The sequence below is a fragment of the Uloborus diversus genome, chromosome 1 (assembly GCF_026930045.1).
Source record: "Uloborus diversus isolate 005 chromosome 1, Udiv.v.3.1, whole genome shotgun sequence".
In the NCBI taxonomy this organism is placed as follows: Eukaryota; Metazoa; Arthropoda; class Arachnida; order Araneae; family Uloboridae; genus Uloborus; species Uloborus diversus.
In genome coordinates this window covers 258,773,570-258,790,936 of record NC_072731.1, presented here as the reverse complement: position 1 = coordinate 258,790,936, position 17,367 = coordinate 258,773,570, and the positions used below count along the sequence as shown (strand labels likewise).

Here is a 17,367-nt window from a genome sequence, read left to right as displayed (position 1 = left end):
CTTCATTTGATTTTAAAGCAGCAATCATCAGTTGTGTCACCAAGCAGAAAAATGCAGTTAATTATGCTAAGTCAACACTGCTGATTAAAATTGTTTTTCTCCTCTTCCTTAAGTTCTGCAAAAGAAACATTATATTTTGTTTACATTTTAATACAGGTATTTTCAGATGCTAAGAGTAAATATAAAAGAGAAGGGTAAAGTGGGCTCCTTATCTTTTTTTGACCGTCTTAAAAATATTTCCTTTGTCAGCAAAATTTAAAAAAAAAGTGCTTGGAGGAATATAGAAAACTGAAGTAAAGGAAATAATTACTTTAATTTAGGTATTTCTTTTATTCGGCTTAAAAATGCTATTTAACAAATTTTCTCACTTCTGAAAATTTAATTAAGAATACATTGCATGCATAATCATATCTGGACATTACAGAATCAGGCTCAAATATGGTATTGTACCACAGACCACATTTCAGACAAAGTAATAAATTTACAAACGCATCCTATTTATAGTTAAGGAAAATGATCATGAAGTTTTCTTTGTGTTTTTCTTTTTTACTTTAGAATCTTAAATGGACGATTTAAAAGTATGGTCACGTATGAATCTTGAGATAGCGAATGTGTGATCTTCTTAGTATTTTTCTTTTCTACTTCAGAATCTTATATGGACAATGTGAAAGTATGATCTTCTTTAGGTGATCTTCTTTGTATTTTTATTTTCTACCTTAGAACCCCTAAAGTATGATCACTCTTGGACCTTGCAGCAGCAAGTGTGATCTTAGTATTTTTCTTTTCTACTTCAGAATCTTATATGGGCAATTTAAAAATATGATCATGCTTGGACCTTGCCACAGCAGGTGTGTGATCGTCTTACGTATCGTTTTTCTTTTCTACTTCAGAATCTTATATGGAAAATGTGAAAGTATGATCACGTTTAGATAATGGGACATCAAGTGTGTGATCTTCTTTGTATTTTTCTTTTCTACTTTCGAACCCCTAATGGACAATTTTAAAGTATGATCACTCTTGGACCTTGCGGCAGCAAGTGTGATCTTCTTAGTATTTTTCTTTTCTACTTCAGAATCTTATATGGGCAATTTAAAAATATGATCATGCTTCGACCTTGCCACAGCAAGTGTGTGATCGTCTTACATATCATTTTTCTTTTCTACTTCAAAATCTTATATCGGCAATTTAAAAATATGATCATACTTGGACCTTGCCACAGCAAGTGTGTGATCGTCTTATGTATCATTTTTCTTTTCTACTTCAGAATCTTCTATGGGCAATTCAAAAATATGATCATACTTGGACCTTGCCACATCAAGTGTGTGATCGTCTTATGTATCATTTTTCTTTTTTACTTCAGAATCGTATATTGACAATTTGAAAGTATGATCACGTTCGGATCTCAGGACAGCAAGGAACGGGTAACATGTGGTTGGCAAGGATATTAAAAAGTTGAGATTTCCGCCTTCCTTCTTCAAGGAACTCGGTTTTTTGATGAAAAATCACACTCGAATATTTGAACAGCAAGGGTCTTCCGGTGTTTCGTGATATGCCGATCTGCTGGAGAGGAGTGGTGTACAGTCCAGTCTTCGTCCATCTTCGGTGAAAGAGATCAGTGACCTCTCCATGATGGGAAACGATCCACTCTTTCTCATCTTCATGGCCGATATCTTTGGTTTCCTTGATACATCGCCCAGTTTCATCCGGAAGAACATCTGCACCTGTTGAAAAGTTTAAAAAAGTTAATAAAATAACTGCTCAGTCGGCATTAGATAAATCAAGTTGTAATAAATATACGCATTCTGACACCAAGCAGCTTAAAATATTTCCTTTTTACTTATTTCTTTCAACAAAACGGTTCAAACACATGATAATTTATTGAAATTTTTTAACTTTTCAATTTACAAAGTTTGAACAGAACAACGTCTGTCGGGTCCTCTAGTATATATATATATATATATATATATATATATATATATATATATATATATATATATATATATATATATATATATATTAATTTGAATTTTTGGCATCTTGAATTCAAATTATGTTTTTCGCAATCACGAGTGTGTGTATGTAGGCGTGTGTGTTTGTGTGTGGCGTATGTGTGTATGAATGCGTGTGTGGGGGGTGTATGTGAAGGCATATGTGTTTGTGTCTGTGTGCAGGCATGAATGTGTGGGTAGCTGTGTGTATGGTTTTGTGTGTGTATGTATGTGTATGTGTTTCTCTGCGTAGGTGTATGTGTGTGTGTGTAGTTGTGTATGTATGCGCGTGTGTGTAGGACATGGATGCAACCTGGAGACGGCTTTCGCTAGAGGAGCAGCATCGTGAGGAGCCCGTCGACGGTGATGGTGCAGAGGTGACGGTGGGAAAATAAAATGATAGGACGCCAAAAACAGTCAAGTGAGAACAATAAGCAATCGTGATTGCTCAAAAAAAATGAAAAAGAAAAATATTTTCTATGATTGGTTTTGGAAAAAAAAAAAAAAACTCGGCAACAGCAATATCAGCGAGACCACATCCACAAGCGTTTATGAGCCGAAAGTAGCAACGAATCCGGGATGTACGTACCCGCAGACCCCGCAGTGCACTGTAGGGAAGAGTTTGTTTTTGCATTATTAAGCTGAATTTAACTATACCATTAAATTCAGGTTAAAAATGCAATAATCCGGGAAAAAAGATCGCTTTCACAGCGTATATTTTGCCTTGAATGTTGCAAAATACACACTCTTTTGTTCTAAAAATGTCAGTCTTAATCATGGAATTGACTACAGTAGGCGCCGCTTAATGTGATCACGGTTAATGTTATCATTCGCTTAATGTTATCAGAATCACGAAGTCCCGGAACACTTGTATGTTAACACACGTTAAAAAAAGTCGTATCAGCGTCTTAGTTTATTGTTATCATTTTTTCATAAACTTTAAATTGTTTCCCTGTTTTTGCTCCTCAATTAACAGAAATACGTAGGCAAACCCTGACGAGACTAACTTGCTGTGTAGCATTTTGTGGTTTTCAATAGCAGTTCAAAATTTTTCTAGGAATGAAGCTACAAAAAGTTCGCCCCCCAGTGACCAGACTCCCCACAAGAAAACTTTCTTTTGCACCTAAAAACAATCAGTCGCTGGACATGTTGCAGGCATTGATGTAGAACCTCCATTGTTGCCATTACTTTGTAAACTATTAAAGAATTACTTGAAATACACCGCTAGCTCAGTCATTTCCAGCCGAGGACAGCAGTTTCGTGCTTATTAGCACTCATCAGCCCGGCATAGGAAAGTGACTGAGCTGGAGATGGAAAACCTCTTAAGGAAGCCAAGAGTGCGAAACAAACTGGTAGCTAATATAGAATTAGCAGACCAGACGAGTGACCGAAGCAATGGTTCGGTTCAACTCGAAGATTGAACGCGAGGCAAGGTATATTCAGTAAATTACCGCCCATTAGCCAGGGCTAAAGCAAAATTACTTGAAATACACCGCCAGCTCAGTCATTTCCAGCCGAGGACCCTTCTAAGCACGAAACTGTTGTCCTCGGCTGGAAATGACTGAGCTGGCGGTGTATTTCAAGTAATTTTGCTTTAGCCCTGGCTAATGGGCGGTAATTTACTGAATATATTAAAGAATTGTATCGAGATTGAAAACAAAGCGAAGTCTAATTAAAATTTAAACAACAAGCAAAACCATGCTGGAAAAGATAGAAAAGCTGAATGTGCTTTGAAACTGGTTTACGAATGTCGGGGAAAACGGTCATATTTTACTTCACCTGTTACTATGTGATTAAAAATTGCATAATTTAGCTTTAACTTTTTATAATTCAGATATTTCCATTCTGTTAATTTAATAATTTATAATTTAAAACTGCTTTAAGTTGAGTCATTGTGATTTTAATTTGAGGTTGCCAAAATAAATGCACCTTAATTGGAAAAAAATCATTATTTTGTATCTCCTGGATTCTTTTTGGTTATTGTTATCAGTCGGTTATTGTTATCAAATTATATTTGACCCAAAACAATCACATTAAGCGGCGCCTACTGTATATAGTAGGGGGGAGCGGGGCTAAAAGTAACGTTTTTCAAACAAGCCCAAAATTTGTTGTGGAAACTTAGTTCTAGAATCATTATTCTGAGATTGAAAATAGAGTAATGCCCCTTTGATGTTAAGACTGTTTTTGAGTAGTACTTCGTAAGATTTTTTTATAATTAATTTTATAGTACCAAAAGTCGAAAAGGAACAACTTGCCTCTTCCTAGGGAAAGATGCTCCGATATTAACCCGACAATGTCTAACGATGATGATTTCGAGATTAACAGCGTTTTGAGACGAGTAATTTGTTAAAGATATAATTTGTGATAAAAAAAATAATTGTTGATGTAAACAACTGTTTATTTAAAGACTAAAAAGCAATATCGTCCCAATAATCAGATGTTTTTCTTAAACTTAAAAGAAACTCAACTTATTTAACTTTATAACATTAATAATTTGTTTTTAAAAATTCAATTATTACCCTTGAGGTACAAATACATTAAAGCACAGTAAATAAGTATAGTAACATTAGAAAATATCAACATAGCAAAATACAGTAAGAATAGAATAAATAATATAGTAAAATTAAATAAAATAACTAACAGCTTTTGTAGATAATAAGCTATGATAAATAGTTCAGTCTGCAACCATAACAGAGAAAACCATCTTTGACTATCTTTATCTTTACTAATAATAAAGCTGAAAGTCTGTCTGTCTGTCAGTGATGCGCATGGCGCCTAGACCGTTCGGCCGATTTTTATGAAATTTGGCACAAAAATAGTTTGTAGCTTTGGGGTATGCACCTCGAAGCGATTTTTCGAAAATTCTATTTTGTTATTTTTCTATTCCAATTTTAAGAGCATTTTCCCGAGCAAAATTATCATAAGATTCACGAGTAAATTACCAAGTTATCATAATGTGGAACCGTAACATGGGCAAGCCAATTGGCGAGAAATTCACCATACATTATCTGTAAATATACAGGCGGACCAAAAGACCTTTTAATTTTCTACTACGGGCAAAGCCGTGCGGGTACCCCTAGTAAATGATAGCATATTTGGCAGAGAATTTTTATAAAAGAGGTTAGTGTAAATGATTACAATAAACTCTCGGATTACCCGCGAGTGGGTATTGTTATTGTAGATTTGTATATTTATTTTTTACTTCTTTTTTAAATTTATTTTTGTGTTTATCAGTTACTGAATATAGAAAATACTCATTTTAACTTAACAAGCGCAAAATCTACTTTTAGACATACAGTCGACTCCCGCTACAACGCGATCCGACTTACGCGAAATGGCTATAACGCGATTTTTTCCCCGGTAAAGAATTTTAGACCTAACGCGAATTCTCCGCCGCAACACGGAAATTTTCCGAAGGGAATCGCGGTGTGTAAGTATCGGCTTACTTATTGGAAACTAAAAAAAAAAAAAAAAAAAAAAAAATCATGAATGGACCTTCATCCCTTTGGCATCACTGAGAGTGGAAGTTCCCACACCATACTAGTCTGAACATCTCTTATACAAATAACTACTCCCCATTTTCCATTTATTTTTTTCATTCTATATGGGGAAGTTAACGAAATATAATGACACCTAAGAGCGCTGTTTCATTTAAAGTTTGAAGATAGAATGAAAAAGAGAAAGTGTCTGACAAAGAAAAGCAAAATAATGTTGAATAAACCGATTTTTTTTTTAAATATAAATAAAATTTCAGTTTTTTATGTGAGAAACAGTGATGTATAGTTAAGAAATGGTTTTCAACAGTTTGAGGTGGCGTTTACAAGTGTCTTTAATTATATGGGTATGTTTGTAAAAGTTTTTACACAAACCCTTTTCCACAACTCGAAATTTCGACTTACGCGAGGGGTCTTTAAACGCATCCCTCGCGTAAGTCGGGACTCGACTGTATACCCAATTCTTGATTTCCCCTTCTTCCCAATGACATCAAACCTTCCTCGGTCACCGACTTACATCTACCACTCCTTATGCAAATGAGTGACCGAACCAGTTTTGCTTGAAAAGATTTCCCTGCTTTACATGTTTTTTGGCGTTTGTTTTCATGATTTTCTGTGTCCGTTTGCAATACTGAGAGATGCTTCTTTTTTTTTTTTTGCATAAACGTACATTTTCTAAATAGTACAGTTATCACTTTTAGTGTCACTAGTTTAATCTTTAGCCTCTAGTATCGTTTCTTGAGGGTTTGAATGTATGTCAGTGTTCTTGATTTTCTTTTGCTCTTTTATGTAGGGAAAAGTGGGGAAAAGTGAAATAATTAAGATAACTTACTTTTTTCAAAATGAACAAGTTAGAAATTTGTTCTGAAAATAGCAGCACAGATACAGAATAAGAACAGTATATTGTGAAATGTAACTGATGTTGAAATACTATTTTTTATTTGTGGCAGTAAATTTGTACCTTAAAAAAGAATGGAAAATTTTGACTTCTTTTTTTTCATGAGGCAAAGTGAAAGATAAATTATTTTTCTAATAAAATATATTTTATTTGATCATTTATTATGATTTTGATCAAATGAATCAGTAAATAAGTAAATAAAAGAATAAATGAATAGATAATGAGACAAGAAACGAATAAATAAATATAATTAATTAATCAATCAGTTAATAAACGAGGAAAAAATTAATGAGTGAATAAATTAGTGAATAATTAAGAAAATATTTATTAAATGTAGGTATGTAAATGAATTAATTTGTTAATGAATGCGTGGGTACTTAAAGAAATAATTGAATAAGATAGCAGAATGAACTATCTCACTTCACCCTGCGTGAACTTACCTGATAGTATAAAATATTTAAAATAAAAATAATATAATTATTTTTATTATTTGCTTAATCTTTACTAATAATAAAGCAGAAAGTCTCTCTGTCCGGAGGATGTCTGGATGTCTGTAGGATGTTTGTGACGCGCATAGCGCCTAAACCGTTCGGCCGATTTTCATGAAATTTGGCACGAAGTTAGTATGTAGCATGGGGGTGTGCACCTCGAAGCGATTTTTCGAAAATTCGATGTGGTTCTTTTTTTATTCCAATTTTAAGAAAAAAAAACTATCATAAATTACGAAATTAGCATAACGTGGAACCGGAACATTGGCACAAGCCAATTGGCGAGATACGAAATTATCATAACGTGGAACCGTAACGTCGGTACAAGCCAATTGGCGAGAAAATTCACCATACATTATTTGTAAATATACAAGCGAACCAAAAGACCTTTAATTTTTCTATTACGGGCGAAGCCGTGCGGGTGCCACTAGTTTTAAATAAATAAGTTCCGCCCCGAATATAAGTAGGTCTCAAATAATATTTAACACATTAATAACACAAACTTTATAGTTTTGCTAGCGCTACCAGCACGGCTTTGTCCGTAGTAGAAAATTAAAAGTTCATTGGTTCGCCTGTATGTACTAACAAATAATGGATGATGAATTTCTCGCCAATGTGCTATGTTCATTTGCTCGCTCATGGTCGCCTATGGCAGTTTGCTCGTCCACGTTATGATAATTTATTCGACCACGTTATGATAATTTACTCGTCCATGTTATGATAATTTGCTCGATAAAATGTTCTTAAAATTGGAATAGAAAAAGAACAAAACCGAATTTTTGGAAAATCGCCGCAAGGTGCTCACCGCTATGCTACTAACTAATTTTGTGCCAAATTTAATGAAAATCGGCTGAACAGTCTAGGCGCTATGCGCATAACAGACATCCAGATTTCCATTGATCCAGACATATAGACTTTTAGCTTAATTATTAGTGAAGATAACAACAAAAATTATTTTTGACTTTCGACAAAGTATTACAATATGAGTATCAATTTTGAAAAATTGCACGTATGTTTTGAATTTCAGAGGTAATTTTTACCTAACTGGAATAGTCAACATGTTTTATTACATAGCTAAAATATTACCAGATAGGTCATGCTTAAAATAGAGTAAATATTTCACCATTTCACTTTGCCCAATATTCCCTTTCTTTCTTTCTTTCTTTTTTTTTTTTTTTTTTTTGAATGCTTGCATTACTCCTTGAGGCATAGCATTCACGTTTTGAGAAAATATCGTTCGATTTGCGCCACATTCTTTGTAGTCTGTGCCAGCTTCCATCATGCCTTCCATGTGAGCTTCCATCTTCTTTCCATGTGCACCAAATTTAGTTTGATTCCATGCATTACAATTTGAGTCAAAGAGTGTCCGCAAAATTTTCAAAAACCCAATGCTTTGTTCGACTTTGTATATGCATCTGATGTATTGAGAATTAAAAATATTCTTAAATACAATTTTGAAAGCTTCATTCATAATTGCAGCGTTGCCCGAAATTGCTTTTAAACACACATCGGTTTGGCTCAATGGTTTGGCTGTTAAATTGGATGTAGGTAGTCCGATAGCGAGCAAATTACCCATGTCAATTATTTGAGAAAACGAGCCCATTAATTAAAATAGGTAGAAAAGGAAAAAAGAAAGTGTACCATATTTTGGAGTAAAGCAATATTTTGGCGATATGAAAAAGCAAAATGTACTTCTTGTATATTTTCATTATGTGATCAATTAGACTTGAAAGGTTTAAGTTTCAACAATATCTACATTTTGGCGAAAAAGTAAAAATGACAAGCTTTATATTCTTTACTGCAACCCCACTCTCTCTAGTTTTCAATTCAAATTAATTATAGGAGGCGTTGCTATCGCTGACCAACGGCTGCTGAAAGACGTTAAACTAAGACCCAATCAGCTCTGAACCGATAACGCACTTGACAATGGGGTCGTTTCTAAAATTTTAAAGGCATTTTTTTTTTGAAAGAGCATGCTCAAAAATATAGGATCTGACCATTTTTCAAAAAAATTACAAAGTTTAATATTTAAAAAAAAAAAACTTTAATCAGTGCGCTTTCATTGTACACGCTTCTGCCGATGACATCAAAAATGATGAAATGCCATTCACTGTTGCCAATCACAGAACAAATATTTAATTAGCATCTTTACTTACGTGTATTGGCAACGATAGGGTTGATAGCAAACGTAGAGCGCAATATTTAATTCACTTCTCGATTATCATAACGTGGAAACATAGTAGAAAGGTGCGCCAAAGTGCGAAAAGTTGTGACGTCATAAAGAGACCATGAACCTTGTTTGAAAAATCGGATATTTAAAAAAAATAATTAAAAAATAACTGTTGGGAAAATGAAAGTATTTTCTGGGTTCATGTTATTGTTATTATTTGTTGCTTATTCTATCAATTTCTGTGACTAAACATAGTACTTTTGACTAAAGAAAACAACCCCATTCCGTCCTTCAACTTTCTTCTCCGTTTCGCCCCTTCACGAAAATGGACATTTCTGAAACAAGGCGGAGCGAAGGGTCAACTCTTCGCGGTCAGACTTTATAGCTCAATAAAATCATTTCAAAGAACTCTAATTTTTGCTATTTTCATTGAACATGATTTTTCATACTCTTAATTATGAATAAAAAATTATGTATACCAGTAAAAATTAAAATATTATTGAAAATATGGCATTGAGAGTGCCGCAGCAATATTCCATGAAAATCAGTTTTAGCCATTTCAGGTATTAGTCTATGAAAGTATACATATACTTACGTTGTTGTCCATGACGCAGAAGAATATCAACGTCATTATACCCTAGAAATAAGAAAAGAATTACCTCAATTTTAAATGCATTGTTTGAAAAGCAAATTATCTTTTATCATCAACCGTTGTGTCATTTATAAATACGCGACTTTTAGAGAGTGTGAAAAAAAAAACTTTTTCCCTCTAACCAATGAATAAGTATAAAATTATTTACAGTGATGTATACCGGCGTGTGCAGGGAAAAGGGCAGTAACTGCAAATTTTCCTTTTTTTTCTTATGCATTTTTGCCATGTAGGGGAGTGTTGTGCATTGGGACACTTTTCATATTTTAATTTTTAACGTCAATTATTGGTATCAAATTTAAAATCTAAAAGTCACATTAAAATACCCCAACATACATCTATGCAATATATTTTTAACAATTCAGACGGTTTGAAAATAAAATATTGCCAGCCATTTAAAGTAAAAGTTCCAAGCTGTCCCAAGGTACTACACCCTATTGTACCTTGAAACACATCCTGTTGTACTATAGGAAAGTCTTCACGATTCTGGAAACAGCCATTACTTAAACCAATTTTGCACCAGAAAAAAAAAAAAAAACCATGGTAGTGAATTAAATCATGAATAATTAATTATGAATAATGAATTACGAATTATTATTCAACGTTGAATGTGTTTAAAAGACTTTTTATGAATGACATCAATGATAATATTTCTGGAAGCATGAATTGTTTTGCTGATGATGTAAAAGTTATGGGGATTGTAGAAAATGAAGAACAGGTAAAACAGCTTCAAGAGGATTTAGATTATGTCACTAAGTGGTCGGATTAGTCGGGTATGGCGTTAATGTAGGGAAATGTAAAGTGCTACACTTAGGTAATGGAAATAAGTATCGCACGAGTTATCGTTTACGGGGTTCAATCATTAGTCAGGCAGAAAATGTCATTGATCTGGGTATCTTAATAAATCTGGGCGGTCATTCCAAGCTCGTCAGCTTGCGAGATCGATATTTTCGCTCACGTGGTTGGTTGTGACGTAGAAATGTCACAAAGTAGTATTCTAATTTACTCGAACCTAGCCGCAAGCTCAGTTCAAGTAGATTAAAATGCTACTTTGTGACATTTCTACGTCGCAAACGATCACGTGAGCGAAAATCTCGATCTCGCAAGCTGACGAGCTTGGAATGACCGCCCAGGACTTCAATTTTATTCAACAGTGCAGTATTGCAAGTAACAAAGCCAACAGAATGCTTGGGTTTATCAATAGATCGATTTCAAACAAATCTAAGTAGGTTCTTCTGCCTTTATATAGGAGTTTAGTAAGGCCCCATTTGGAGTATGCTGTGCAGTTTTGGTCGCCTTATCTGAGGAAAGATTTGTGTATTGAGAAGGGTTCAAAGAAGGGTAACTAGACTAAGTAAGGGGACTGTCAGATTTAGATTATGATACCAGACTTAATAGGCTTAATATGTATAGCCTGGAGCAAAGGAGAATCAGAGGCGATATGATTCAGTTGTTTAAATTTATCAAAATGAATGATGTAAATGGATTAAATTTTTGCACCGAAAGCAGGACGAGGGATCTTTGTTTTAAGCCATTCAAATCTCAGACTAACCTGGAAATAAGGAAAAACTATTACTTTAGTAGGGTCGTGGGCACTCGGAATAGCTTACTGGAAGAGGGGGTAATGAGCAAGGGGGTGGATAGCTTTAAGAGGGCCATTGATCTTTATTGAGGACTAATAAATTGACTAGCTGGGCCAAGAGCCCGTTGCTGGTCGTCACATTTGTATTTGTATAAGATTAGAACATTGTTCCATGTTCCTAAACATATCTTAATTATTAAAAACCATGCATATGTTGAATTTTAGGTCCCAGGTACAATCACCACGTGGTTTAAGAAAAACCAAAATAATGTTCAATCTAGTTTATTTTCTCATAAGCAAAATATTTAAAATACTTCTCTTTTATAACAAAATAAAATTCAGTTGATTAAATTTACAAATACAAAGATAGGAAATGAAATAAAAATGAAGCAAATATTTGCTTTGGAGTCATGAAATTTTCTTTCTCTCACAAAATCATCAATTTCACTCATTTGATGCTGATTTTTGTTATGGCACCATTTAGTGGTGAAGGTCACTGTTAGAGATTAAAAAAACATGGCTGCTAAAAATAGATTCTGAGAAATGAGCAGTGTCCCAAGGTACAAACGTCCCAAGGTAGAACACTCTCCCCTATTGTACGTTGCTTTTATGGTACAAGTTTGCTTATTTGGTTTCGCTGAGAAAAAAGCCCCAAAAAAAATAAATAATAATAATAATTCCAACATTATCCTATTGTTGGTATTGAATCCAACACACATTTCTTCAAATATCTCGAAAACGTATTTCTGCAGATACTGCCGTTTATCAGCCCACGGCAATATATGTACCATGAGAGGAACCATTATAGAGGAAGTGGTCTAAAAACGGGCAGGGTCTAAATACAGGCTGTGTTCTGAAAATGGCATGTAATCTCAAATCAATCATTCAGGAAAGATAAAATAAACATTAGGTAAATGCATAAATATACGCAAAATGTCTGAGCAAGTTTTTTTTTTTTTTTTTTTTTTTGAGAAACAACTCCAAATGTTACACAGTTGATAAATATGAAAATGAAGTAGCTTAAATCGGAAAATAACAGAGATACTAAAGACAAGTAAATTACTTAATCGTTTCATACAGGAAGTGAAATCGAAAGCGGTTTTTAAAGATTACTGTTATCAAAGGAAGTTGGAATAATTACATAAGTTCTACAGCTTTCATTTCATAAGCATTCTACCATGTAACTTATTTGTAGGCTTTCTAATATTAAAACGAAAATTTGTAAATGGAAACGGAAATATTTCACATCTTATAGTCGAAGAGATTCTTGAGAAAGGTGAATAATGCAATTAAACTAATTCATACAGTTTAACAACCCACTTATGTTTTATTTATTTATTTGTTTGTTTATTTATTTTTTCAATTTTACAAGCATCGTGCTTGGAACAGTTTGCGTAAGGTTGATTGCGAGTGGAATAAAAGATCTAAAAAAAATCAATAATTTGAGTTCTAACCTAGTTCCTGGAACAGTTGGTGTTAGGTTAATTTCGCTTGGGGGAATGACAGAGCATCAGAAAATTCATCTTTTAAATTCTAGCATAGTGCTTGGAACAGTTGGTAGTTGGTATTAGGTTAATTACGAGTGGAATGAACGAGTTTAAAAATATTTCACTTTAATTCTCTGGAAGAGTTAATGTTTGGTTAATATCTAGTGAGGTATAAAAAAGCATCAAAAAATATTTCATTAGAATTCTCTCGAAGAATTTCTGTTAGGTTAATCTCTAGTGAGGAATAAAAGAGTAGCAGGAAACAAATCATTTCAAGTCTTGCATAGTGCCTGGAATAGTTGGTGTTAGGTTAATTGCGAGTGGAACAAACGAGAATAAAAAAAAATATTTCGTTTGAATTCTCTGGAAGAGTTGGTGTTAGGTTAATCTCTAGTGAAGAATAAAAGAGCATCAAAAAATATTTCATTTGAATTCTCTGGAAGAGTTGGTGTTAGGTTAATCTCTAGTGAAGAATAAAAGAGCATCAAAAAATATGTCATTTGAATTCTCTGGAAGAGTTGGTGTTAGGTTAATCTCTAGTGAGGAATAAAAGAGCATCAAAAAATATGTCATTTGATTTCTCTGGAAGAGTTGGTGTTAGGTTAATCTCTAGTGAAGAATAAAAGAGCATCAAAAAATATTTCATTTGAATTCTCTGGAAGAGTTGGTGTTAGGTTAATCTCTAGTGAAGAATAAAAGAGCATCAAAAAATATGTCATTTGAATTCTCTGGAAGAGTTGGTGTTAGGTTAATCTCTAGTGAGGAATAAAAGAGCATCAAAAAATATTTCATTTGAATTCTCTGGAAGAGTTGGTGTTAGGTTAATCTCTAGTGAGGAATAAAAGAGCATCAAAAAATATGTCATTTGAATTCTCTGGAAGAGTTGGTGTTAGTTTAATCTCTAGTGAGAAATAAAAGAGCATCAAAAAATATGTCATTTGAATTCTCTGGAAGAGTTGGTGTTAGGTTAATCTCTAGTGAGAAATAAAAGAGCATCAAAAAATATTTCATTTGAATTCTCTGGAAGAGTTGGTGTTAGGTTAATCTCTAGTGAAGAATAAAAGAGCATCAAAAAATATGTCATTTGAATTCTCTGGAAGAGTTGGTGTTAGGTTAATCTCTAGTGAGGAATAAAAGAGCATCAAAAAATATTTCATTTGAATTCTCTGGAAGAGTTGGTGTTAGGTTAATCTCTAGTGAGAAATAAAAGAGCATCAAAAAATATTTCATTTGAATTCTCTGGAAGAGCTGCTGTTGGGTTCTAGTGGGGAATAAAAAAGCGTCAAAGAATATTTCATTTGATTTCAAGATTTTATTTGCAAAATCCCACATTTGCTCTTCACGTGCGTAACATGTCGGCCAGAAATAAATTCGTAGGATATACATTGAAAAGCGAAAATAAGACTTTTATAGTATCAAACCCCTGTCGACAGCAACATTTTTATGCATATTCTTCCAATTACACTCATTAGAAATACCAGAAACGTTTCTTACCTGCATGGCGTTTGTGAAGAAGAAAACCGTTTGAAGTGCAATATTTCCCGAATCTTCGACGGCAAGTATTCCGAAAAACCAATTAATTGCTAAAAATGGAAGTAGCGTAATTCCAGCCCTGATTGAAGTTCTATAAGGATAAAGAGAAGGATCATTTAAACTCAAATGCCCCACGATATGAAGGCATGAAATGTATTGTTACAAATTCTGTAAATAGTAATTATTGTAGTAACGTAACCTGTAAATAGTTTCCCGTAATGAATATACAACCCCTTTTCATTCGGCTAAAGTATACGACCCCCTATTTCTTTTTTTTTTTTTGTTTATTGATAAAATTTGATAACGGTCTACTATTTTCTAGAAGCGTTTGGAATATTTGAGAGATTTCTTTCGGTGTGTATATAAACCATTACGCTGGATAAAGGTTTAGTTTCGATTGAGATTTCGAACTGAGAGCGTGTTTGCTCTGTTTATTGCGAGGCATTTCGCTGTGTTGTTTTCGTATTTGGAAGTAAATACGTGTGTAAACGTTGAGTTTACGGTGTTGTGTGATAATTGCTTAATTGCTGATGATTAATTTAGCAGTTGTTGACGATCTTTCCTGTACATAGTGTAAATAAATTTCCTGTGTTTTTATCAAGAACTGTGTCTTCATTTCAAGAAAGTGGAAGTCGCACCGAATCCGTTACAGTATTAAGTCTGAATTAGCAATGCAGTTTAACTCGAGAACAAATCTCGCAATGAAGTGTTTTAGGGTAATGCCTCAGTTTTTGATTTGTTCTTGATGTTAATTTTTACTCACTTTTAATGCATTCGTACATGAACTGTGTTCTTTACAGCTTTGATTCGTGCTTTTTTTTTTCATTAACGATTTTTATTGTTGTTTCTATGCTGAAGTAACGGGGTTTTGGTTACGAAATAAAAATGTACATTTTTGTTAATAGTTGGCTCTCTGTTTAACGACTTTCAAAGACCACAAAAACTCGTCCTTAAGTAGAAGTCGTCCTTAAGTAGAAATTGTCCTTAAATAGACCGCTTTTAAAACTATAGTGGACCATCTGGGACCGTGAAAAACCGTCTTTAAATAGAGAAAGTCGTTAAATAGAGCGTCGTTAAACAGAGAGACAACGTAGTTTTTTTTTTTTTTTTTCACTTGTATGAGGGGATGTCACTTATTTTGTTCCAAAATTTCGAATTAAATTATCATTTAGTTGAACCACATTCATTGTCATAAGCAATTTTTCGTTTCATTAAAATGAAAGTTCTTCTGCCTTTATATAGGAGTTTAGTAAGACCTCATTTGCAGTATGCTGTGCAGTTTTGGTCATCTTATCTTAAGAAAGATATTAATGTATTGGAAAGGGTTCAAAGAAGGGTAACTAGACTAGTATGGGGACTTTCAGACTTAGATTATGATACCAGACTTAATAGGCTTAATATGTATAGCCTGGAGCAAAGGAGAGTCAGAGGAGACATGATTCAGTTGTTTAAATTTATCAAAATGAATGATGTTAATGGATTAAATTTTTGCACGGAAAGCAGGACGAGGGGGCATTGTTTTAAGCTATTCAAATCTCAGGCTAATATGGAAATAAGGAAAAACTACTACTTCAGTAGGGTTGCAGGCACTTGGAACAGCTTATCGGAAGAGGAGGACTAATAAATTGACTAGGACCAGCCTGGCTGGGCCAAGAGTCCGTTGCTGGTCGTCACATTTGTATTTTTATTTGTATTTGAAAAGTAATAAAGCTTAATTTTAGGCACTGTATTCAGCTTCAAATTATTTAACTTCCCTGCTAAAATTTTAGTCCTTATCGTCATTTTAATGATAGAAAAATGTGTGCATTGTAGAACCTACTGCATTAAAAAATAAGGACAAAACTACGTTAGGTTTATTTATACAGTGAAACCTCCGAATAGCGGACAGTCAAGGGACTAGAAGTTTTGTCCGTTATTGGGAGGTGTCCGCTATTAGGAGGAACTACTTAATTTACCTTTTTCAAAATGGGCTGTTGTTCCCTTTGTAGAACACAATCGAAACAATTACGAAAGGTTTACTACATTTTACGTCAAGTGTAATTAATCTGTTTTTTCTTAATAAAGGTATACTGACAGCACACACTTGTCTTAAAAAGCATTTATACAATTAAAGTAATCAATTAAAACAGTTTGACATCTCTTTTTTGCATTACCAACGGCGGCGATTCGGCGAAGCAACCCCCTCCCCCACACACTTTTTTATAGTTAAATTATTTATTTTATCTCGAGTATCACTATTGCATGATTGACAGTTGGCAATATGACCTTGAATATGGGCAAATCTTTTTCATGTCTAAAAATTAAACAATTCAACGAAACCACGGCGCCATAAAGCCGACTACTACCGGCGCCGGTCTGCTCAATTGCATCTCCCGAGAGCCCAGTTAGAAAAAGCGCCCAGTTTCCTCTTTTTTATCTTAACTTTTGAATACTAGTTACCCTTTTAATTCCAAGAAACAGTGATAAGGAAATGATGGATTTTCACTTATCTGCTTCAATACTCTCAAAACTAGCCGTTACAAAATTATGACTTTTATTTTCTTTTTCGTTTTTTGCTGTCCGCAAAAAGTACCATACCTTTTAGTTCTTTTTTTTCTGCCCCCAACTTTTAAGCCCCAATCGCTGCCTCTGCCCATTACCACCCTTTTAATTCCAAGAAACAGTGATAAGGAAATGACGGGGGGGGGGGGGATATCAGTTGTGGAGGATGAAAAGCTTTGTAATGCAAGCAGTTACTAAGATATTCTGTGAAAAGAAAAAAAAACGGAAGTGGGGAAATTTTTTGTGAAATAACTGTCCGTTATTCGGAGTGTCCGTTATTCAGAGTGAATTACATGGAATGGCCTATATTGAGGGACTGGGACTTGCAAAAATGTCCGTTAATTAGAGGTGTCCGTTATTCGGGAGTGTCCGTTAAGGGAGGTTTCACTGTATAACAATCTAACAGCTGTTTTAGAATAGGACGATTGCAAAAATATTTCGATGTTTCGATAAATCAATATTAGAGGGTTATGGCAGTAAACTAAGTCACAACTATATGACAATAGCACAAAGTATTAAAAATTCTAATTTAGACAA

General features: G+C 33.9%; 1 protein-coding gene across 1 annotated transcript in view; it reads right to left on the bottom strand.

Moving 5' to 3' along the window:
* Positions 1-538: 538 nt before the first annotated feature.
* The window catches only part of LOC129227047 (adhesion G protein-coupled receptor B2-like), a gene marked incomplete at its 5' end in the record, with an annotated part of 33,624 nt that continues 16,795 nt past the window's right edge, over positions 539-17,367 (bottom strand). The window contains 3 exon segments of the mRNA XM_054861690.1: positions 539-1,721; positions 9,634-9,675; positions 14,251-14,380. Of these exon segments, the coding sequence (XP_054717665.1) occupies positions 1,503-1,721; positions 9,634-9,675; positions 14,251-14,380 (391 nt within the window).